The 22,051-nt window shown below is 46.0% G+C and overlaps 2 protein-coding genes across 7 annotated transcripts in view; one reads left to right on the top strand and one right to left on the bottom strand.

Annotated features, from left to right (window-relative positions):
- Positions 1 to 18,930, bottom strand: part of Wars1 (tryptophanyl-tRNA synthetase 1) — a 31,254-nt gene extending 12,324 nt beyond the window's left edge. The window contains exons 1-5 of one of the 6 annotated variants that reach the window (XM_057783301.1): positions 18,855 to 18,930; positions 18,377 to 18,443; positions 13,370 to 13,538; positions 6,616 to 6,829; positions 4,484 to 4,592 (exon numbers count right to left, since the gene is read on the bottom strand). In XM_057783301.1, coding sequence (XP_057639284.1) covers positions 4,484 to 4,592; positions 6,616 to 6,829; positions 13,370 to 13,480 — 434 coding nt within the window. In that variant the 5' untranslated portion in view covers positions 13,481 to 13,538; positions 18,377 to 18,443; positions 18,855 to 18,930. Of the gene's footprint in view, positions 1 to 4,483; positions 4,593 to 6,615; positions 6,830 to 13,369; positions 13,539 to 15,274; positions 15,296 to 17,951; positions 18,067 to 18,122; positions 18,150 to 18,376; positions 18,444 to 18,854 lie in introns of those variants that run through there. The other 5 variants (XM_057783303.1, XM_057783304.1, XM_057783307.1 and 2 more) reach the window with 5 other exon arrangements.
- Positions 18,931 to 19,066: 136 nt separating this feature from the next.
- Positions 19,067 to 22,051, top strand: part of Wdr25 (WD repeat domain 25) — a 136,742-nt gene continuing 133,757 nt past the window's right edge. The window contains exon 1 of the mRNA XM_057782854.1: positions 19,067 to 19,104. The gene's annotated coding sequence lies outside the window, so the exon portion shown is untranslated. The remainder of the gene's footprint in view (positions 19,105 to 22,051) is intronic.

Below are 22,051 nucleotides of genomic sequence, written 5' to 3'. Positions count from 1 at the left end.
GGACACTGGGCCAGTACCACACACACTTCCCTTTAGAACCCACCAGTCCTGCAATCACAGAGACCGAGCCTAGGAAAACCTCAGGGTGCCTAGCTTGGGGAGGACAGAAAGGTAGGTCCTGGCAGTCCAGTGTGAAGTCCCCAGCTGAAGAGCTGACATAGTAACCCAGGCCAGCTTGGGGGCCTTGGGTCTTTCACTGGGATCCATTCCAGAGTCAGCCCTCCTTCCTTCCCCAGGATGGGGGCACCATCAGTGCTGTGGGGGCCCTCCTTGCTGGCTGTGATCAGCACCAGCTGGTAGTCCTCTTCTGCCTGTAAGTGCCTAAGATCTGAGCAGTATCTGGGACTTGTGTGGGTGTGGTGGGGAGGGAGTCAGGATAACTTCAGGTATGGTTTCTCAGGAACTACTTTTGAAACAAGGTCTCTCACAGGTATCTGGAGCTCACCAAGTAGGCTAGGCTGGGTGACAAGTGAGCCCCAGGAACCTGCCTCTCCCAAGCTCTGGTTTACAAGCATGTCGATATCATGCCTGGTTTGTGATGTGGCTCAGGAGACTGACCTCAGGTCCTTAAGCTTACACGGCAACATTTCCTTCCTTCTTCGCTTTCCTTCTTCCTTTCTTAAAGACAGGGTCTCACTATGTAACTCTGGCTGTCCTGGAACTCACTATGTAGACCAGGATGGCCTCAAACTCAGAGATCTTCCTACTTCCCAGAGCTGGGATTAAAGGTCTGTGCCACTATGCTCAGCCTCTTTCTTTTTTAAAATGTGTTTTGGTTTAAGTGTATGTGTTTGTTTCTGTGTCTGAAACCAGCTAAAGGCTAGGCATCCTGTTTCTGGGCAGAAGTGCTGCAGATAAAGAATAAGAACCCCCCTTCGCCAGGGGCCTGGACAGAAGAGTCTAGACAACAGTGTGCTATAGCCAGCAGCGGTAGCACAGGACTGCAATATTAGTACTTTGGAGGTAGAGGCAGGAGGGTCAGGAGCTCAGGGAGAGCCTCAGCTACATAATGAATTAGAGATCAGCCTGGGCTATTATTGGAGACCCCGCCTCGAAAAAGAAACAGTCAAAAAGAAACATTCTAGTGGCACTTTCTTTTATGATCTAAGGCAAGGCACAATGCTGGTTCCGGCTTGTGCACACTTATTTACACTCTGTATTTTGTACATAGTGGTTTTTGTTGCTGTTTTTAAATAGGGAGGGTCTCATTTAGCTCAGGTTGGCCTTAAATGCAATGTGTAGTGGAAGGTGACCTTGAACCCCTAATTTGCCTGGGTTCTACCTTTTAAGTGCCAGGATTAGAGGTGTGCACCACTACCTTGGTTCCCATTTCTCTGACACAGGTTCTTGCTATGTAGCCAAGAACAGCCTGGGAATCCCACCTGCCGCACACCACAGGGTTTGTGCTGCACTGATGAAGCTGCTTCCCTGTTCCTCTGTGAAGAGTTCTCTGCTTCTCTAACTTACCTGAGTAACTGATTTTTTGTTGCTGTTTGTTTTTGAGACTGGGTCTCACTGTGTAGCCCTGGCTGTCCTGGAACATGTTATGTAAACCAGGCTGGCCTCATCTGCCAGCCTTTGAGGACTCTTGAGTGCTTGAATTAGAGGCCACCATACCCTGCTTCACCCAAATGACTTTTAATGGGCACATGGAAGAGAGAAAACCCATCCCATGAGTTGCTCTTCATGTGGTCACAGCTCTTATCTGAGAGCTCACTAGGCCAGGCCCTGGCCAAGGCCCATCTACCTTATGCATACCCTTCCAAAAGGGCCTTGTTAGAGATGAGCTTATAGATGTCATTTCACCCTCAGGTTCATGGTATCATTAGGTAGTGCGTTCTGCCAAACTCCAGAATGTGTAAACGCCTTTCTGAGGGCAGTGAGGGCCGTAGGATGTTAGGAGCTTTAAGATCAACAACACGGTAAGATAGCTCAGTGGGCAAAGACGCTTGCTCCCAAGCTTCGTGACTAGAGTTCCGTTCTTGGGACCGTTCTTGGTAGAGGAGAGAACCGAATTCTTCCTGTGGGCTGTCCTATGACGTCCACGTGCAATGTCTACATTTTCACACACACCCACACAATAAAAAATTAAATAAAAAAACAAAGCAGAACATGTGAATGGGCTTTCACAACAATCTGAGCACTCCCACGAAGGAGAGTTTGGGAATCTGGGTACGATGGTATGTCCTGCACTCCTAGCCCTCGGAGCCCGATACAGGACTGTGAGCTCCAGGCCAGCCTAGGAAACTTAAGACTCTGCCTTAGAATAAACAACAGTTTCCAGACCTGCTAGGGCAAAACAGTGAGATCCTGTCTCAAAAAACAAACCAAACCCTAAACTTAAGACAGTATTTTAAGCTCACAGTGTTCCCCAAACTGATCTGGAATAGTGTGTACACTCAAGTCCCAGGAGAAAGCTCCACCTGTGCTCAAGACTCTGCGGGTAGACCAGGCACGGGGTGCACACGGGCGGACCAGAACATTATGGGGTTGCACCATGTTAGCTTTCCCAATAGCCAGTCACTGCTCACCTTAGTGTGTGACCGGACAGCCTAGTGACCATCAGGTAATGTTTTGGAATGTACTACAGTTGCCACCAACTCAAAAGCTAGGAATGTCACCAGATAGCACCTCAGGCCTACTGCACATACTGACCTGCTGTCTTCGTTAACGCATGTGAAGAGTGCCCCGATTGATTCATGCCTTTCTTTTGTTCTGAACAGAACTGTTCTGTTAAGCTGTTTCCACACTGGACATGGTATTTGGGGAATAATCTGTCCTGAGCTCTGGTCACACCCATATTTGGCTCGAGAATATACTACCCCTTATTCCCTGACGGGTGAGAGCTATGTTTCTGCATTGACAACCCTCTACTAAAATCCCAGATGCCTTTCCTGTAAAAAGAAAAGGCTGATTTTAAAACTCACAACGAAGTGAGCTAAGAATATAAAAGTATTCTTGAAAAAGAATGGAGTTGGAAGACTCATATTTTTAATTCAGAATTTGTTGGATTTGCTTTCTTTCTATTTTGGAGATAGAATCTTCAAGTTTCCCAGGCTAGCCTTGAATTGGCTATGCAGCCAAGGATGACCCTGAACGTCTCCTTCTCTTGCTTCCGCCTCCTTAGTGCTGCAACTACAGGTATGTCCCATCAGCCAGTTCTGGGAGTGACTGCTGACAGGGACGTTTCTCTGCTGGGTGGTAAAAAGCTCTGTAATTAGATTGTTGCAGGGCTTATGCAGCTAAACCACTGAATAGCACAGTTTAAAGAGCTGAACTCTACGATACGTCAATTAAATTTTCTCACAATAACTTTTAATTCTTTTTTTGTGTGTGTGTTGTATGTATGTGAACATGAATGTGTGTTCTTGTGTGTGTGGAGGTCAAAAACAACTTTTGGGAATTAATTCTTCCTTCATACCATATGGACCTGGGTACTGAACTCAAGTTAAGTTTAGAAGCAGGTGCCTTTCCCTGCTGAGCCATCTAACCAGCCCTCAATCCCCCTCCAACCCCTCGGCTCCCACAGGGTTTCTCTATGTAGCCCCAGCTATCCTGAAACTCTACATAGATCAGGCTGGCCTCAAACTCTGAGAGAACCCCTGCTTCTGCCTCCCAAGTGCTGTATTTAAGGGTGTGCGCCACCATACTTGGCCTCAACTGTTTAAATTATATTTTATTGACTTATTTGTGTCTTTCTGTGAGTGTACTCATGCTATGGAGTGTATGTGAAATGTCATAGCACACTCTGTGGAAATCTGTTCTTCTCTCCTTCCACCATATGGATCCTGGAAATGGAACTCAGGTTGTTGGGCTTGGCAGTGGGCACCTTTACCCACTGACCCATATCACTGGCCCAGAATCCAATTTCAATTAAGAAAAATACTGATTATATTTGCCCAGAATGTGGGCTGAGCAGGGCCCAGAGCTCTCTGTAGACATGATGTGAAATGTTAGGATAGAAATGTTCTTTCCTGGGTGTTCTTTCAAGTGTAAGTAGAACAGAACACCCTAACCCCAGGTCATTGGTTCCACGAAGAGGAAAAGCAATCTGGGGATGGGAGAGGCAAGAAGTCTTCTGGAGCTTGCCATTCTCGATGTTATCTACATGGAATTTATGGCCCGTGGCAGGGATACTCTGTACCATGGGTTCCGCTGTAAATGTCTCTTGATGTCATTCATGAGTGGGTGGAAGAGTGCAGGGAACTTCAGGAAGCCTACAGCTCACAGTGTGGGAAGGACTAAAGCTGGACCTGATATTCTCTTGCTTTCATGCTCTTTCATGATTTACAGCATGTAATATGGCTGGCTGTACTTCACCTGCAAAGAACTGACTTCCCCTTGTGAAGTGGGGAGTTTACAAAGAACAAGCTGAGGACTTGCAGCGGAAGGGATCAGGTAATTCCACAGTGACTTACCGTAGCACCAGGCCTCCCTAGTACCTCCCAACTCTATGAACCCAGAGCAGAGGAAGGGCCCTGACCTGTGGGAGAAGAAGATGCCTCTGCGCAGGAAGCGGTGTGGTCTCTGGCCAGTTGCCTTTTCTATTCGGTTTATCAGTTCTTTGTCAATTTTGCTGCTTCCAAACTGAACTGCAAAAAACACAGGAGATGACTTTCTTAGATGCCAGTGGACTTAGTGACCTGTCCCAATGACCCAAATCTCTTTAGGCTCTGGGCTGTGATCCTTTTCCTCACACAACGTGAAAAGACCTTTGTATCAAAACAGCTGAGACCCCAATCAGCAAAACAGGGACACACCATACGCTACAGTATGCCTGATGTAGACAGTGATGGGAACATACCCAGAACACAGCCAGTTCTGAGGCACACACACCCACCGACAACAACCACAATTTCCCCATTTCTCAAACTGCTGACCTAGGTTCACGCTGGTCCTGAAGAGACTCCCCCCAGCGAGTCTGTTTTAAGTCATAGAGTAGCTTTGATGTAGATGTAAACATATCGGGTGGGCAGGAAGTGCCTTAGAGGAGGGGTGTGATGGTGAGACCTCGCTAGCAAACATGCCTATTGCAATAGAACTTTCTAAAGTTCCAAAGTATCCCAAGACAGGTAAACCTACCAGGTCGATTGCTTTAGATCATAAATTTGACATGTCATTTCATATAAACTTTGGTCTCTTGAGGCACAATCTATGTGTCCCTGGCTGTTACTGAACTTACTGTGTGGCTGAGGATGACTTCAAATCTCTGATCCTTTTGTCTCCACTCCTAATTGCAGGGTAACAAGTATGAGCCACCATGCCTGGTTAATTATTATCTAATTTTAAAATAATCCTTTGGGACTATAATATACAACCAAAGGGTTTTAGGATATGCCTGTTTCTTGATATCAAACCTTTTTACTTAGGAATAATTCGAAACTTAAAAATATCATATATGTCCAAAGATACTGAAATCAGTATGTTTAAAGCATATTTGAATTTTTGTTGACTGCAGCACAATTCACAAGATGGAATCTCCCTTTGTGTTTATGAATGGACAAAAAAATGTGACATTCATACACACACACACAGACACAGACACACACACCCAGAGTACAACCCCACAGCTATGAAAGGAAACGGAATTCTGTTATTTACAACAATAGAGATGAGCTCTAAGGACAAGCCAGATCAGCAACGCATAGAAGATCAAATACTGCAGCATCTCATCCTATGTGAGATTAGAGGAGTAAGTTCTGGCGGACATCAACAGGGTGCTGTAATCAACAATAATGTATTGCATATTTCATAACAGCTACTAGAAAGGACTTTGAATGCTTCCGCCACAAAGAAAGAAAAATGCCGTTGGTTATAAACATGTTTTATATCCCAATTTTGTCATTACCCAGGGTATGCATGTATGGATGATGGAGGTGGGTCTTATATTAATCTGTTGCTTTCATTGGTTAATTAATAAAGAAACTGCCTAGGTCCATTTGATAGGCCAACCATTAGGTGGGTGGAGTAAACAGAACAGAATGCTGGGAGAAAGAAGCCGAGTCAGTGAGTCGCCATGATTCTCCCACTCCAGACTGACGCAGGTTAAGATCTTTCCTGGTAAGCCAGCTCATGGTACTACACAGAATATTAGAAATGGGTTAGATCAATATGTAAGAGCTAGCCAATAAGAGGCTGGAACTAATGGGCCAGGCAGTGATTAAAAGAATACAGTTTCCGTGTAATTATTTCGGGGCATAAAGCTAGCCATGCGGGCGGCCGGGTGCCTGAGACGCAGCCCCGCCGCTCCATATTACAACATATGGACAATCATTTTATCCTAAGAATATACATAGGGCCGGGCGGTGGTGGCGCACGCCTTTAATCCCAGCACTTGGGAGGCAGAGGCAGGCGGATCTCTGTGAGTTCGAGACCAGCCTGGTCTACAAGAGCTAGTTCCAGGACAGGCTCCAAAACCACAGAGAAACCCTGTCTCGAAAAAAAAAAAAAAAAAAAAAAAAAAAAAAAAAAAAAGAATATACACAATTACTGTGCAGATTAAAAATGTACAAAAGTGCTTGTACGAATACACACATTTAGAAACACCACAGGGATTGACACAGTGGTCACCACTGGGCAGTGTGGATGCTGTGAGGGAAGAAGCTGAGGACTCACCAATGAGCTTGTCATAGTCGATGCCTTTTGCACTGCTTGTCCGCACTGTCCATGGGTCCACGAAATCCTCACTGGCTTTTGTGGCATCTGAATCGCTCTTACTCCCAGCTGTTGAGTTCCCTGGAGGGCAGTCAGCCTTGTAATCCTCACCCATGGCAGTTTTATAGCTCATTTTTAACGATAACAGCATCTTTACTGCAGAATCTATCTCATCCTAAAGAGAAAAAGGTGAATGCTCAACATGCTGACAAAGCTAACGTCTGCAGAACACCAGTCAGGTGTTAGGCACTGTGCCAAGGACTTTCACACGTCACCTTGTATAGATCTACAGCCTTGACAAGTGGGCATTGCTGAAGTTGTCTAGGCCTGCTGAGGACTGCCAGAGCCAGGGATCTGTCCTGAACAGAAAAAAAGCTGGGCTCAGCCATATTTTACCTTTATTTGATACTCCAGTGCTACAGATATGGGCTAGTAGCACTGACACGGAATGCACTACTGTCTACTGTCTACGACGGTTAATACACTAACCGTCTTGAAACCCTGTCTCGAAAAATCAAAAAAAAAAAACCACCAGATGATGCAATCTTTCTTTCGTTTTTTTTTTTTTTTTTTGAAGATAGGATTTCTCTGTGTAACAGCTCTTGCTGTCCTGGAACTCGCTTTGTAGACCAGACTGGTCTTGAACTCATAGAGATCTGCCTGCCTCTGCATTCCAAGTGCTGGGATTAAAGGTGTGTGCGACCACCACCAGGCTCCTTTTTTTCTTTATTACTGCCAGATTAATTATTATTTTAATTATTTTTGATTGTGTAGGGAGGCCAGAGGCTTTGTATTCTCTGGAGTGGGCAGACATAACAAATAAATAAAAAAAGAATGATAGATAGATAGACTAAAGGTGTGTGCCACCACCATCTGCCTAGATGATGCAATCTTATGATGCTATTTCTTTTTTTATTTTCATTTGATGTGTATGATTATTTGCCTCTATATATGTATGCATACCCTACGTGCCTGGAGGTAAGAAGACGGCACTGCGTCTCCTAGCACTGGAGTTACCTTTCTGAGTTGCCATGTGGGTGTTGAGAACCAAACCCAGATAGCTCCTTTGCAAGAGCAGCAAATGCTCTTAATTGCTGAGCCATCTTTTTAGCCACTTACCAAGCTATTTCTAGTGTCTACATACCTATTATCTCTGCAATTCCAGCACTTGGAAGGTGAAGGCATAACAATTAAAAGTTCTAGGCCATTCCTGGCTATATAGAAAGTTGGAGGTCAGTTTCGGTACACAAGACTTTATTTTAAAAATAATAATAAAAAAAGATAAGGAAACAGCAGCAGCAGCAAATGCAAGCTGTACCCTTGTTTACTCTGAAAACTTATTGAAGACCCCCTTCTTCTAGTAGCTCACAATGGCCACCCCAGAAGCTTAAAAGAGCAGGCCTAATACGGTGATCAAATCATTCTTTGCCCCAAAGCTCTAGACTGGTAATTGGCACAGCTGGATTAGACCACAAAGGCTACACAGTCTAATTTGTTTGCCTAGGGAAACACAAATATTTTTACTCAGAATTTATGCAGCATGTACTGGGTTTCCTGGCAAAGAACTACCATGACCCAACCTCACTTAGGCAGCTGCTCAAAGGGCACAGCACCCTGGCCAAAGAGGACCAGGATTCTGCAGTGGTCAGTGCTTCAAACAAAATTATCTGGAATTTGTTATCAAAATGAGTTTGCCTCATGCAATGACTAACCCCATGTCTACAGCTCACAAAAGTGAGAACAATCCTTCCCTGGGTAGCTGCCTTGATGTCTCTGCAGCCCTAGGCTCAGCTCTGGAAATAAAAAGCAATGTTTAACAAGTGTAATCTGCAGAATTACCTGTGGGCAGACCTGCCTTGCCCTGAAGTGCCCTACAGTCAGCATCTTTCAATCACCGACTGGTGACAGTTTATACTCTATCTGGTCTGACTACCTGCTACTAGAAGGCTCTGCAAAGAGGAAACATTTAACTCTGTCCACTGCCAGGGAGCTTCTGTAGCCTGGAAAAACAGTGACGAATAGACCCTCCTGGCTTCCTACTTCTGTGTAGTATAGGCCAGACAGAGACTCAACTTACAAGCCAGTGTTCTGCTGGTGCCACACTCAGGAGACAGAGGCAGGTGACTGAGTTCCAGACTGGCCAGGGTTACATAGTGAGGCTATGAGGGCGGGGGAAAAAACAGTAATAATTAAAAACATTACTAAATGCGTTATTCAAATTTAAGGTAAAACTGACAAATATACCACCGCTAACCTTCCAAAGTAGGTTCACAGAAGAAATGATCAATACTTGGGTTTTTTTTAATTTATTTTAGGTTTTTGCCTCAAGACCAATTCATTGAGCCCACCTAGTGAGTAAATGTCTTTCTAGATAATCAGGTTTTTGGAAATTTGGAAATCATTTTCTTTCTATTACTCCCCCCCCCCCTTTTTTGGTTTTTCGAGACAGGGTTTCTCTGTAGTTTTGGAGGCTGTCCTGGAACTAGCTCTTGTAAACCAGGCTGGCCTTGAACTCACAGAGATCTGCCTGTATCTGCCTCTGGAGTGCTAGGATTAAAGCGTGCGCCACCACCACCACCTGGCTTTTTTTTTTTTTTGTACTGTAATGATTTACTTTTCATAGGATCAACAATCTACTAAGGCCACTGGGCTGAAAGTGTGGTGATGGCTGATGGCACCGTCTGGTGAAAGTGCGGTGATGGCACCGTCTGGTGAAAGTGCGGTGATGGCACCGTCTGGTGAAAGTGCGGTGATGGCACCGTCTGGTGAAAGTGCGGTGATGGGTGATGGCACCGTCTGGTGAAAGTGCGGTGATGGCACCGTCTGGTGAAAGTGCGGTGATGGCACCGTCTGGTGAAAGTGCGGTGATGGGTGATGGCACCGTCTGGCGACACAAACACAGGAGTTTGAGAAGAAGTCAGCTGAATGGAAAGTGGCAGAGGAGAAGAAAGTCATGGAGGCATCAAAGATCGTGAAATGCAAACTGACTACGCTCCTGAGACCTACACTATGCCATCAAGATCCTTAAAGAAAGCATAATTCCAAGGGACAAAGAAAACAGGAGGAGCGTGGCAGCAACAAGACCCAGAAGGTGCAATTTCAGGGGCAACTGACAGACTGAGCACATGAGAAAAGCAAATGCTGAGAACTGCTGGTGGACGGGTGGCCCCACTTCACACTGTGGACTACTAGAGAGACCCACGCATCGTGAAGGAGTGGGCAGTGGGCTAGGCCTGTTTAGGCAGCAGTTGTCCAGCTTATGCCCAGGGCCCCACTCTATCCAGGTTTCCATGGGAAGACAGCGGCATACAGATTAGAGACTGCTGTATACAGCAGTGGCCAGTGAAACACACCAGGAACAGCCCAAGACAACCACACAGAGACTTGTGTTCCACTTAGGGGAGGATGTGGCAGTCACTCACACTCCCCAGACAGCAGATCAGAGAATCTGGTTTCTAAGGAAAGAGGTTAAGACCCTGAGCCCAAAGATTCCTTAACCAAACCAAGCCTGATGCTATCCAGGAAAAGGGCCATGCACAGATGTCTCCTCACATTGTGACCGACCGACAGTTGTCCTCAAGGCCTTGAGTGGACGGGCAAGAGATAGCTCATATCTGAGATGCGTGTGATATAAAAGGAAGGGGGAGAAACTCACATGGGGATACCGGGATCCTAAGGAGAGCAGAGAACACTGTGAAAACTACCACAAGCAGCTTAGTGAACTAAGGAACATGACTACAGGGGTGCCTGGGAGTTTAACAGGACAGGAGAAATGGAAGACAGCAGGAGCTGAGGTGAGGAAATAGCCAGGAAAGAACAGAAAGAAATGGAAAGCAGGGTGGTGGCAGCGTACTCCTTAAATCTCAGCACTCAGGAGGCAGAAAGGCAGGCCAATCTCTGTGAGTTGGAGGCCAGCCAGGCTACAAAGCTCCACAGAAAAACCCTGTCTCAAAAAAAGAAAAAAAGAAAAAAGGAAATGGAAAGTAGCAGGCAAAAATTAAGAAAACAAGATGAGAGTTTTCTGACTTAAAATCAGAAAAGACTGAGCACCAAAGAGATCAAAGAAATGATAGGACATCTGAGAATTAAAGCTTGCAAAGAGCATTCATTGGTCCTGTCCCAGGAATGTCAAAGCATTGGAACAAAAAGGGTCCTGATGCCCACTGAGCCCAGACAAAAGGCACTGACAAACAATGGTGACTTAGGCACAGTGAAAGCATTCCAAGGGAGGCTGGGTATGATTCCCATCCCATCCCTGTCAGCAACCAGGAGGCAGAGGCAGGAAGATGAGAAGTCCAAGGTTATCCTTGCCTATAGCAGGCTGAGGCCAGGCTGGGCTACAGGAGACAGTGGTCAGACAAAATGAAACAAATAACAGAATTCTAAGGAAAAATTGCTTCCATCTCAGAACTCCATACCCAGCTTAGCTATCAATCAAACGTTAGGGAAGGTAAATATATTTTCAGGCACACACAGCTTAAGGCTGTTTCCTCTGCAGGACTTTTAATGAGAAGATTATTCTACCCAAAGAGAGTAAAGCAGAGAAGGAAGCTAACAACAGATGAAGAACCACCAATCCAAAGGGAACTTGGCAGAGGTCTTGCAAAATGCCCAAGAAATTACCTTTATATAGCTGCTGCTGTGTGTTGAATTCAACAACCAGGGCAGAGACATGATAGCCCTATACTGCTTGATGGTGGGGATAGAGTCTGGGGAATGTGTCATTAAATATCAACACCGTTAGTGCACTAACCTAGATGGTACAGGACCACTACTCGATGTGATCTGGAGTAAACATGCAGTATAGGGAGTTTCCGCCAAGATAATATGGCACAAATCCTGCTGTTATTTAGTAATTAGGCATAAAAGTTTAAGGATAAAGTGTATATGAAATGCATAAACCAGGCCTGGACGTCTGGTCTTGAGGTTGTGATGGTTAATCCTCATCATCACATGGACTGGATTTGGAATCAACCAGATGACACCTCTGAGTGTGTTTGGGAAGATGTTTTCACAGTGGTTTAACGGATGAGAGAAGACCCATCTAGAATGCAGGCAGGTATCATCCCATGGGCTGGAGTCTCAGATAGAAGAAAGAGGATAATGTAAGTAGAGACTCAGCCTTCATCTCTCTCTGCTCCCTGACTGTAGTATTACATGACCAGCTGCCAGGCACATCTGCTGCAGTGTCTTCCCCACGAGAGAATGAACCCTCAAACAGTAAGCTAAAATAACTCTTCCTTTTTGATGTGGATGTTGTGGGTCAGCTATTTGGCTACAGCAATGAAAAAAGCAGCTAAGACGGTGGGAGCATGCTTCCTTAGCACGTGCCATGTCCCACTGTCCAAAAACAAACAAAGTCCCCAAACAGGAAACGAAAGCAACAACTATACAAAATTAATTCACCATAAATAGACTGTTGTCTTTGACTGGACGGTATTATGTGGCACCCAACTGCATTATGAACAGCACAGAAAAGGCCAGGCAAACAGAAATTAAGGCAATCATTAACTCCAGAGAAAACAGATGGTGGGAAGGAAAGGAGAAGTACTCATGCTATACTTGATGGTTCAGCTGTCTATGTGTTTACGTAGTGTAATAACGCCTGTACTAATAATGACCTAACTAGAACTTCAACACATCCTGGGAGACTGGGAAGTATGTGTGAAAGCAGGAATCTTTTCTAGCCACAGCCAAAGCCCTAGTTTGGAATTAAAAAGGAAGGAGATAGTAGGCAAGTCGCTTAGAGGTGCAGAGGTACAAACCTGTACAAGAACTGAAATCACCTATCTGTGTATGAGCAGAACTGGGGAGAACAGGCTGGAAGGCATGGGGGCTGTTGGGATTCAATTAACACAGGACAGAAAACACAAGCACACAAAACAATTCTTCACCTGTACTGAGTGTGTGCAGATTTTCATTCTGTCACCTTATTCACTGTCAACCTGACAGGACCTAGAAGTGCCCAGGAAAAGCACCTCCGGGTATGTCTGTGAGGAGTTTCTAGGTAGGGCTGATTAAGGTGGGAAAATACACCCTAAATGCAGGTGGCATCGTTCCACGGAGAAAGAGAGCTGAGCACAGAAATTCACCTCCATTTCCTGACAGTGCTTCAGGGTAACCAGCTGCTTCACATTCCTGATGACTTTCCTGCCATGATGAACTATAACATCAAACTGTGAGCCAAAAACAAGCTCTCTTCCTTAAATTGCCTTTGTTCCACATTTTGTCATAGCAGCAGACAAAAATGTAACTAACACATCCTCTAAAGAGAACAGTGTAAGCAGCCGGGTGGTGGTGGTGAATGTCTTTAATCCTAGCCCTTGGGAGGCACTGACAGGCAGATCTTGTGAGTTTGAGACCAGCCTGGTCTACAGAGCAAGTTCCAGGATAGTCAGGGCAACACAGAGAAACTGTCTCAAAAAAACCAAAAAAATACAGTATAGCAAAAGAAAAGAAAGAAAAAATACATAGAATATAACAACTATTTACACAGAACCCATACAATACTAAGATGAAAGTGTATGACAGATTATATGTGAATCCTGTGCTGCTGTATGTGAGAGTCTTGGGCATCATGGATGTCTGAGGATCTGGGACCAATTCCCTACAATACAAAGGGTCTTAAAGCACAGGTACAACAAGGGCACTGAATGTAACAGATGTTATAACCAGACAATGGTGCAGGTATCGGCGAGCCCAACAAATCACCTACTTTTGGTGCATTTCCTGCTTTGAGGGACCTCACGAGCTCCCCTTGAGCTGCTATGCTGTTGAACAGCTCCAGTGGAGAGGTACAGGACTCGCCACTGGGCATGTCCGCCATCTTCTAGGACCTAGGCCTGTGGTAGTGAGCAGATGTGTTCAGCAGTTCAGACAAGACTCTGTGAAGAAAAAAATGAAATGGGTTTGAGGGTGGAGAGCCATGAACAGATTACTGCAGCTGTATTTCCTTCCCAGAACTGTCTTTCTTCCAGAAAAATGTGGAAACTGTTAACTGTAACAGAAACTGGGTAACAGAATATTAATGTAAAGAGACAAATAGAAATTTGGGCTCATGAAAAGAAGCATCAATGCTGACATTAAGAACTAAATGCATTACTGGAGGTGACAACTTGAGGTCAGCAAAGGGCCCCCTTGGTAAACAGTAAGTTGGCCCATAGTGATATCTGATCACACTGAGTGCCCAGGAGAGGAAGTAGTGTTTGCTCAGAATACTAATGCACTTTAGTAAGGCTGTGTTCACCAGAGAGAAAGACATGTTGTAAAGTATCGTTTGTTCTTTATCTTTACTGCCTTGAGAACAAACTTGCAGGCCTTTGTAGACATAAACATAGTCATGTTCCACAAGGCTTTTGGTGGACCCGCTGCTGTGTTCTCACAGCAAGGTCCAGGTGAGGACAAGAGCTCTAGACCAGCAAGGATCCTGACCCTAGCCATCCCAGCTGTCTTACTGAAGGCTGGAAAGGTGTGCCTGTGACATCTTGCTAGCAGTCATTACTTTTATTGACACTGGAAAGGGTGGAGATTGGGCCATTTGGAGCCCCTTTTGGGTTTCTATAGATAAGAAAGATAGTCACTTTCTTATCTATAAAATGGTAACTCTATGAACTTTTAACTTATCGATAGGGCTTTTATAGAAATTAAAGTTTAAAAAAAAACTGATGCAGGAACACACTGTAAATTGTAAGCAAGATATCTGGTCTTGGTATTCCTGGGTTTGGGAGTGAGGGCTCTGGAGATCTACCCAACTCAGGTTTACCTGGCTTACCTTAACCTTAGAGGAGCCGCGGGCTGTGCTGGACCACTAATCCAAGTGCCTGACTGTCACGATACCCTGGTTTAAGTTCTTCTATGTACCAAGTCACCTGAACCTCACCAGAGTCTTGTGACAGATCTATCCTCCCAGCTCATGGATACAGAAGTTCATGACTACTGAGGAGTGCCCTGTGTGACAACATTATTGAGGACACACAAACAAATGTCTCTTCATCTCTGAGAAGGGACCTGAGTAAGGACACTACTAAAGTGGTGAACCAGTGAGTTCCCCTGGGTGATGACTCAACTACAGCTATATCACCAAGACCCACCCAGTGCAGCATGGGGGATGGCTCGAAGAAACCAGTCACTTGGTGTGCTCTGAACAGCCAGCAGGCAGCCCCGGTGCTCAGAGCCTCTTCTAGGCCACAGAGCTCCTCCCAGAGCCTCTCAGCAGTCCTTACTTGAATGATTGAGGGAGGGGAGGGTCCTAGGGAATCTGGTTCGAGTCAGGGATTTCCTGAAGCTATTAAGTTGTTTACTGTGCTTCCCTTAACCTTAAACTGCAGGACAGGACCTTCCCCGCTCTTAGAACACACTGTTGTTTCATCACCCTGTCAACATCCAGTGTTACAACAAGCTTCCCTGCAGGATGAAGATTTCTTCTGGAGGAAACAGCTACAGAAGGTACGTGTCTGAGACAAGCTAGGGTGGTCTCAGCCATTGTCCTCCACCTACTCACCTCTCAGAGTCAGATTACAGTGGAGATGTTTGTATTTGTCTACTTGTTATCTTCATACAAGTTCATCAACTCATAATACCAAAGCCATGATGGGACAAGGACCATTGAGAATCATCTCACCTGATTCCTAAGGGAAGTTTGGTCAGAGACTGACTTGGATAGCAAGGTCCGGTAGCCCAGGGAGGAGAGGCATGTAGAAGCCAGGGAATAAGAAGAAACTCCTCGACCCTGCTTTTCTCTGGGTATATTTGCCTGGGTCAGATAATAATGAATGCAATAAAAATAACTTCTAGACACAAAGGGTCAAGTGATATCCCGTTTGCAATTTCCCAGTGTACTAGAAGAGCAAGCTGTAACTGTACATCCTGTTAGCTTAGGGAAGCCACAAGAATCCGCCTGAGGTTCAAATCCAGAGCCCATCCCGGTCATAGGCCCTGAGTCCCCACCGCTCCCCCAGTCTAGGATGTCTCTTCCTCCCTGGTTTGGTCTCTGCTATCTTTGAGACTCAACCTCAGTTTTTCATAGCCTTTCCCAACTCCTGAAGCCTTGGGCCGTTCTCACCCCATGTCCCTGGAACATTCTCTCGTTCTACCTTTATTATATCACTTCCTCTGCTGTTGAGTTGCTGAATCTTCAGTACAGTGAGGGTGTGCACCAGCTTCATGATCATATATTTCTAGTATCTGCTATGAATGACCCTCCAAAACGGGTAAGTTCAACCTTTTCCTCTAGACTCTTCTTTTACATCATCTTTGTTAAGTGTGGCTTCTAGCTGGGCATGGGAGTATATACCTCCAATTCTAGCTGAGTAGGGGGACTGTGATAAATTTTAGACTAGCCTGGGTTATATAAATAACACCCTGTTGCAACCCATCCCCCAAATCCTCCAAAACCAGCAAACAAAGATATCAGTGTTCGTTCTCGTTGATGGCTGAGTTAGTCAGAAACTAACACTAGTTTAGTGTTCTGGCACTGAGCCCTGTCTTCTGAGCTCCGGGGAGAGCCAGGCAGACCACCTGGGGTCTCCTCCAGGTCTTAGGCTTGTAGAAGCCTCTCTGCCCACTGTAAAATCTGCCCTGTCCTGGTTATCCCTGGACTTCTCTCTGCTTAGCCTGCTCCTCCACAAAATGAGGGGCTCTGCAAAGACTACAGTCAATCATAGTCACAACTCCATTCAAGCCCTAGAAAAAAGAGAACGAGTGAGTGAGCCTGGGACAGCTAGCCTCCTCCCACTAGTGCAATCAGTTAGGGGAACTAGACCTGCATTCAGGCTCCATGTTGTATGGGACACCTAAATATTAGAATTCTGACCTGGAAGAGGCACATAAACTAAATCTGATGGAGGGAATAACAGGTAAGATCTCTGCTCCCCTGACCACAGGCATTCGCTCATGCATGGTCACTTTTAAATCTTGTGTGTAAGTACATGTGGGAAAGAGTGAGGGAGAGATCAAGAGGCAATTTCTTGAGTGACTGCTCTAGGACAAAGGAAACAGCTACCCTTTTCCTTACTACACACAGTTACGCACTCTCCTGTGTATTGTGTGAAGAGCTCTTGCCATCCCTTATTTCTATTTTTATCAACTTTTAGAATCAAGCTTAACTTTTTAGCCTGGAGTTCTCGAACCTTGAAGTATATCAACATTTGCATATTCATTGATGTACACAGGTTTAAGCAGTGTTCAACACTTTATGAAGTTGAACACAGGTTCAATGACTTTATGAAGGAGTCGAGATACCCCAAAGGCTAATGATCACTGCTTCGAGGGCTTACCATATCAACTGCAGATGAGAAGTTGTGTCTCTCTTAAGGATATGCTCTTTTATCTAACTACTAACCCAATATGGAAGAAAGAAAAGGCGTTACAATCAGGAAGTGATCTATTATCCCCTGTAAAAAAGTACCAGGATTGTAAAAGGTCCAACTGCCCAACCCAGAGGAACCTCAAGCAAGCCTTTGATGAGAAACCCACAAAGGCTCCTCCACCCTGACTTCCCCCTTTTAGGAATTAAATCTACCGCTCATTTGGAAAGATGTCATTGTTCTGCATGAATGCTGTGGGCTCTTAAAGAAAGTGGGCACGGTATAGTGTAAGCATACAGAATGAGAAGAACTTGGACAGTCGCAAAACCCACACAGGTAGGATCCACAGAATCTGCAGCCTGGGGGAAGAGGGCAGCAAGATTTTAGGGGCAGCTTGTAAAAGGGGATAGCCTATGAACGTTTCTAGATAGCTTAGGACTGTGACCTCAAACAGTAGGTAACAATAGCTTCCGATTGACACGATCCCAGAGGACTCTTTAGAGCAAGCAGTTTTTTACACTCTTAAACTTGAGGTAGATGATGGTCTAGTCAATGAAAGGTTATTTCCCCATACAAAGGCACTAGGGATAGATCCCAGAGCCAGGAACATGCCAAGCAGCCTCCTAACAACCGAAATACATGCCTAGCCCCATGAATACTCCTTTGAAAGAAAAAGACCCTTATTTACAAAGGCTTGCCACAATGAGACTGCCAATGTATTCCGACACTGACCACTGAAGAAGGCCAAATCAGACAAAAGCTCTGAAGTTGCTGAAGGGCAAGCTCTGACTGCAAAGAGGCCACTGGGTACCCACTGCATCAATTCCTCAAAAACAGGGAGTCACCTGAAATAAACATGCAACATCCCAATCAATCCTGACACGGGCCCTTCTCAAGTCTTTAGTGCTTTCATATAAAGCAGGCGGAAAACAAAACAAAACCCCATTAGAACAGAAAAGAAGCTCCAAGCCTAGCCAAGATGGTAATACATACCCTGGCTGTGGAGTCAGTGGCCCCTGGACACAAGGGACAGCGGAGCAGATGAGAACTAGCAGGCAGGGTGGACGTCTTTAATACTCTCCCTCTCTTTCCTTTCAGTTTCTGTTTTTAGAAGGGTCTATTGTCTTTCTTTCCTGCTTGCCCCACCCTTTCAGTTTCACTTACTTAGGGGTTTCTCAGAAATCACTCAGGTTCTCAGAACATTTTAGCCATTCGATCACCTTTCTTAATGAGCAAGTCCAGCCAGTGGCTGGTTGGGCTGGGGAAGGAGGAGGTGGGGACCAATCAAACTCTCAATAACCCCGAGTTACTTGCAATTGCATCAGCTGTCCCGTCTTCAAGTTGACCGCCATGTGACCTCCCCACCCCTCTTTCTCCCCGCCCCCCCACGCCTACAGCATCATTGTTATTGTGTGTACCGTAGAGACAATGGGGAGGGCAGGTCAGCCTGTACCTTCTGAGGCAGTCCTGTTCTGAAGTGGTGCGCTGCAGCGGAAAGATAGGAAGGAAAGATAGGTCAGAGAGAGCAGGCTTTTGATGTTGAGCATAAGATTGTTTTCAAACCGTGGGCAAGTAGTGTTACTTCTCTGCTTCTCCCTTGGGTTCTTGGTCTGTGAAATGCGTACCAGGAACCTTCCTAATACTTTGTGGAGGGGACTGATGGCGACCCTACAGGGCAAAGCCCCAGGCGGTGGAAAACGATGACAGCATGCACCCGTGGTGGGCGGCGCCGCCGCAGACTCCCCGCCCCTCGCGGTGCCGGTGCCCAGAGAACAGTGTGCCCGATTCGGAGCTGGGTCCTCAGGGCTCAGTGCTCGGGCGGTAGCCCGAGACCCCGGCGCCACCTCGGCGTCCCTCCCTCACTCCCAAAGCGGCGGCTGCCCTCTTCTCACTTACCGGCCCCTATTGGGACCCACCAGTCAGCGCCGCTGGTTCAGCCACCGGTACATTCAGGGCGTCCGTGGAAACCCCATCCGGCCGGAACAACTTCCGGTCCTGGCATGCCACCATTGGCTGTCCATCCAGGGGCGGGGCAGGACCCATCTCTGATTGGCTGAGGTCCCTGGCGTCGTGGTGGAACGCGACTGGGCGGCCCGAGTGCAGGCCGGACCGCTGTAGAGGTGGACCGAGTGCTTCCGTGTGTGTGGTGAGCCGCGGGCCCGGGCGGGAGGGGACCGGGACCTGGTGGCCGCGTGCTTCCTGCCTCATAGTGCCAGGTCCAGAGTGCCGCACGCTTTCCTTTTCTTCCCATTTCTTTCTAGAATGCTCTGAACTCTACCCTTTCCTGTTGACAGCTTGGCTAACTTCTCTTCATCCTTCAAAACCCGTATCTGGGTATCTTTTTGTTTCCCCTCTGGATCTGTGGCCACCGGGGCAAGATCCGAGCTTAATTTCCGTCCACATCAAATCCAGCGTAGAGCTAAACACAGAGTAGGTAACAAGGAAGTGCTTATTGAGCGGGAAAATCCCGCCTGTCTTTAACTTCTTCAGCACCCTGGCCCACCGGCTTTCAGTCTACAAATCCATCTAGGTCGAGGTTTCTTGGACAGTGAACAAAACTCACAGGACACCCTGCCCCACATGTCTGTGCTCCCTTTAGCTTTTAAATTTTTTTTCCGTCCTCATTATCCCCGCCCCCCGCATTTATCCTTTTCCTCTTGGTTTTCAACAACCCTCCTTTCCCATGACATCCTTTGAACTTGGGTACAAAATAGCAGCCATCACCTTCTAAACTGTGCATTTCCCTCAGCTTTCAGCCTTCTCCCTTCACGCGTGTTTTCTTGACCCACCCTTGACTCCTCTAGATCGTTATTGGTTCTGTTGTTTAGACTCAAGTACTGTGATCCCTGGTTCTCAGCTTCTCCAGAGTGTCACCGCACAGGTGTACTCTCTCTGAGGTTCGTCTAGGGTCCATAAGAACATGCAGTCCTGGGCCCAGCTGCTCTGCTCTTCTCTTCCGTTTCTCCTTTTGAGTTCACATACCATGGCCTCTGGCTCCCACATGGAGTGGGGGATGTGCTTGTCTCTCTTCCTCTGGCTTGTGGGTGTGCTGAGTGAAGGTCATGTACTGTTTTGCCTATTGTTGCAGCTGTTGAATGAGTGAGAGAGATCTACCTGTGATGAAAGGGCCTCGGGAGTCCAGCCTCTTGCCATTCAGACATTTTCCATGCCCTGTGGAGCTGATGGGCTACTCTGTCCTCTGATCTGCCATATGCCTCTCTGTGAGTCAACTCTGCAAATAACTGTGTGGCTCGAAATCCAGGCTTGTGACTGAGCTCTATTTAGTCTGGTGGTAGGAATCTGATGGGTTTCATTTGACAGGTAGGGACAAGGAGCTTGGCCTCAGATCCCTGCTGAATATGTAGAAATTAAATTATTTGCAGAGCATGGTTTCATCTGTGTGTAATTAGTCCCCAGTGTGTTCTTGGTTCAGTTGGGGACTGGCTGACTGCTTTTAGAAGTCCTTTTTAGAAGACGACTTTAAATGTGGACATTGCTACTGGCCTGGATTCAGCTACTGGTGGGAACAATAACCACAGGAGTTAGCCGATGAACAGACTTGTGTGGCAGTGGAGTTCTTGGATAAATAATGCCATTAGAGGGATAGATGTGGAAGGGTTTGAGTGGGGTATTGAAACCTAGTGTATGACCTGACATTGTGATGTATGCCTGTTATTCCATCACTCAGAAGGCTGAGGCAGGAGGATTATGAGACTAAGACCAGACTGGCTTATGTAGTGAAAGTGTGTCTTAACAGTTTGGGGTTAGAGAGGCTCAGCTGTTAAGAGCATTTACTTTGAAATCATGAGGACCAAAGTTTGGATCCCAGCACCCATGTTAACAAGCTAGGCATTACACACTTGCCTGTAACCCAACCTCTAAGAGGTCAGAGACAGGAGGACCATGCCTCAGAAGAATAGATGGAAAGCAATAGAGGGGACACGGATGCCTTGTTCTGGCCTTCTCGTGTGCAGAAGCACAGGTTTGCACACTTCCATAGTTATGCACAAATGCACAGATGCACAAACATGAGGCTAGCTGGGTTTTCTTTCATCAGGGAAGTTGGTCCACGGCCCAGGCTTGCACCCTGTTCCACCATGCCCTCTGCTGGCTATGATATGTTTAGCACCCTTATTTTCTTACTGTCTGTTCTTGCTGTTCTCTTCATGATATTGAAGTATTGAATTAAAATACCAAACCACCTCTTACTGAGAACTAGCCAATAACAATTTGTGATGGCTCAGAATTCCATGAAGAATTTTTAAAAGGAAATTCATTATTGTATGAATCTATGCATTTGGAGTGAGACACAGTTTTGAATGCCATGACCACTTGGGGAGGTAGCCTGGTGCCTTAGGATCCAGCCCTTGGCTTTGGCATGCCAGGTAGGTGCTCTTCCTATTGCTCTGCATCTCCAAAAGCTTATTTTCTCTCATTTTTTCCTTTGATTGTTTTTAAAAGACAGGGTCTTGCTATATATTCTAGGATAGCCTTGAAATTATAATCCCCCTGCCTCAGCTTCATGAGTGCTGGGCTCACCATACCAAGATCATTGTTGTTGTCTTCTTCTTTCTTTACTTTCTTCTCCTCTTCTGCTTTGCAGTGCTAAGAGGCAAACCCAGAACCTTGCATGTGTTAGCAAGTATTCTGTTAGCAAGCTTCATCCCCAGCCCTACATAGGTTCCCATTAAAAAATTGTGTGTTCTAAGTATGTCTATTGGAGACTGGAAATCCATTTATTTTTAAAAATTACTTAGGTTTTTAAAAATGTGTTATGTTTAAATTAGGGCGAACATACCATCTCCCCATGCCATCTCCCTAACATCCATCCATATTTCCTCCCTCCCTCCCTCCTTCCCTCCCTCCCTCCCTCCCTCCCTCCCTCCCTCCCTCCTCCCTCCCTCCTTTTCTTCTTGCCTTCCTTCTTTTTTACATTAATTTAGTTATAAGGTTCGGCAATGACATGCACATCAAGGCACACATGTTGAGGTCAGAGGACAACTTTCATGAGTTGATTTTTCTCTTTCTGCCATGTAGGTTCCAGGAATCAAACTCAGGTCTTTAAGCTTGGCAGCAAGCACATTTAACCCACT

Source organism: Chionomys nivalis, chromosome 10 (genome assembly GCF_950005125.1).
Source record: "Chionomys nivalis chromosome 10, mChiNiv1.1, whole genome shotgun sequence".
NCBI lineage: Eukaryota > Metazoa > Chordata > Mammalia > Rodentia > Cricetidae > Chionomys > Chionomys nivalis.
The sequence above is the reverse complement of the archived record's forward strand: the minus strand, read 5'-3'. Positions and strand labels throughout refer to the sequence as shown.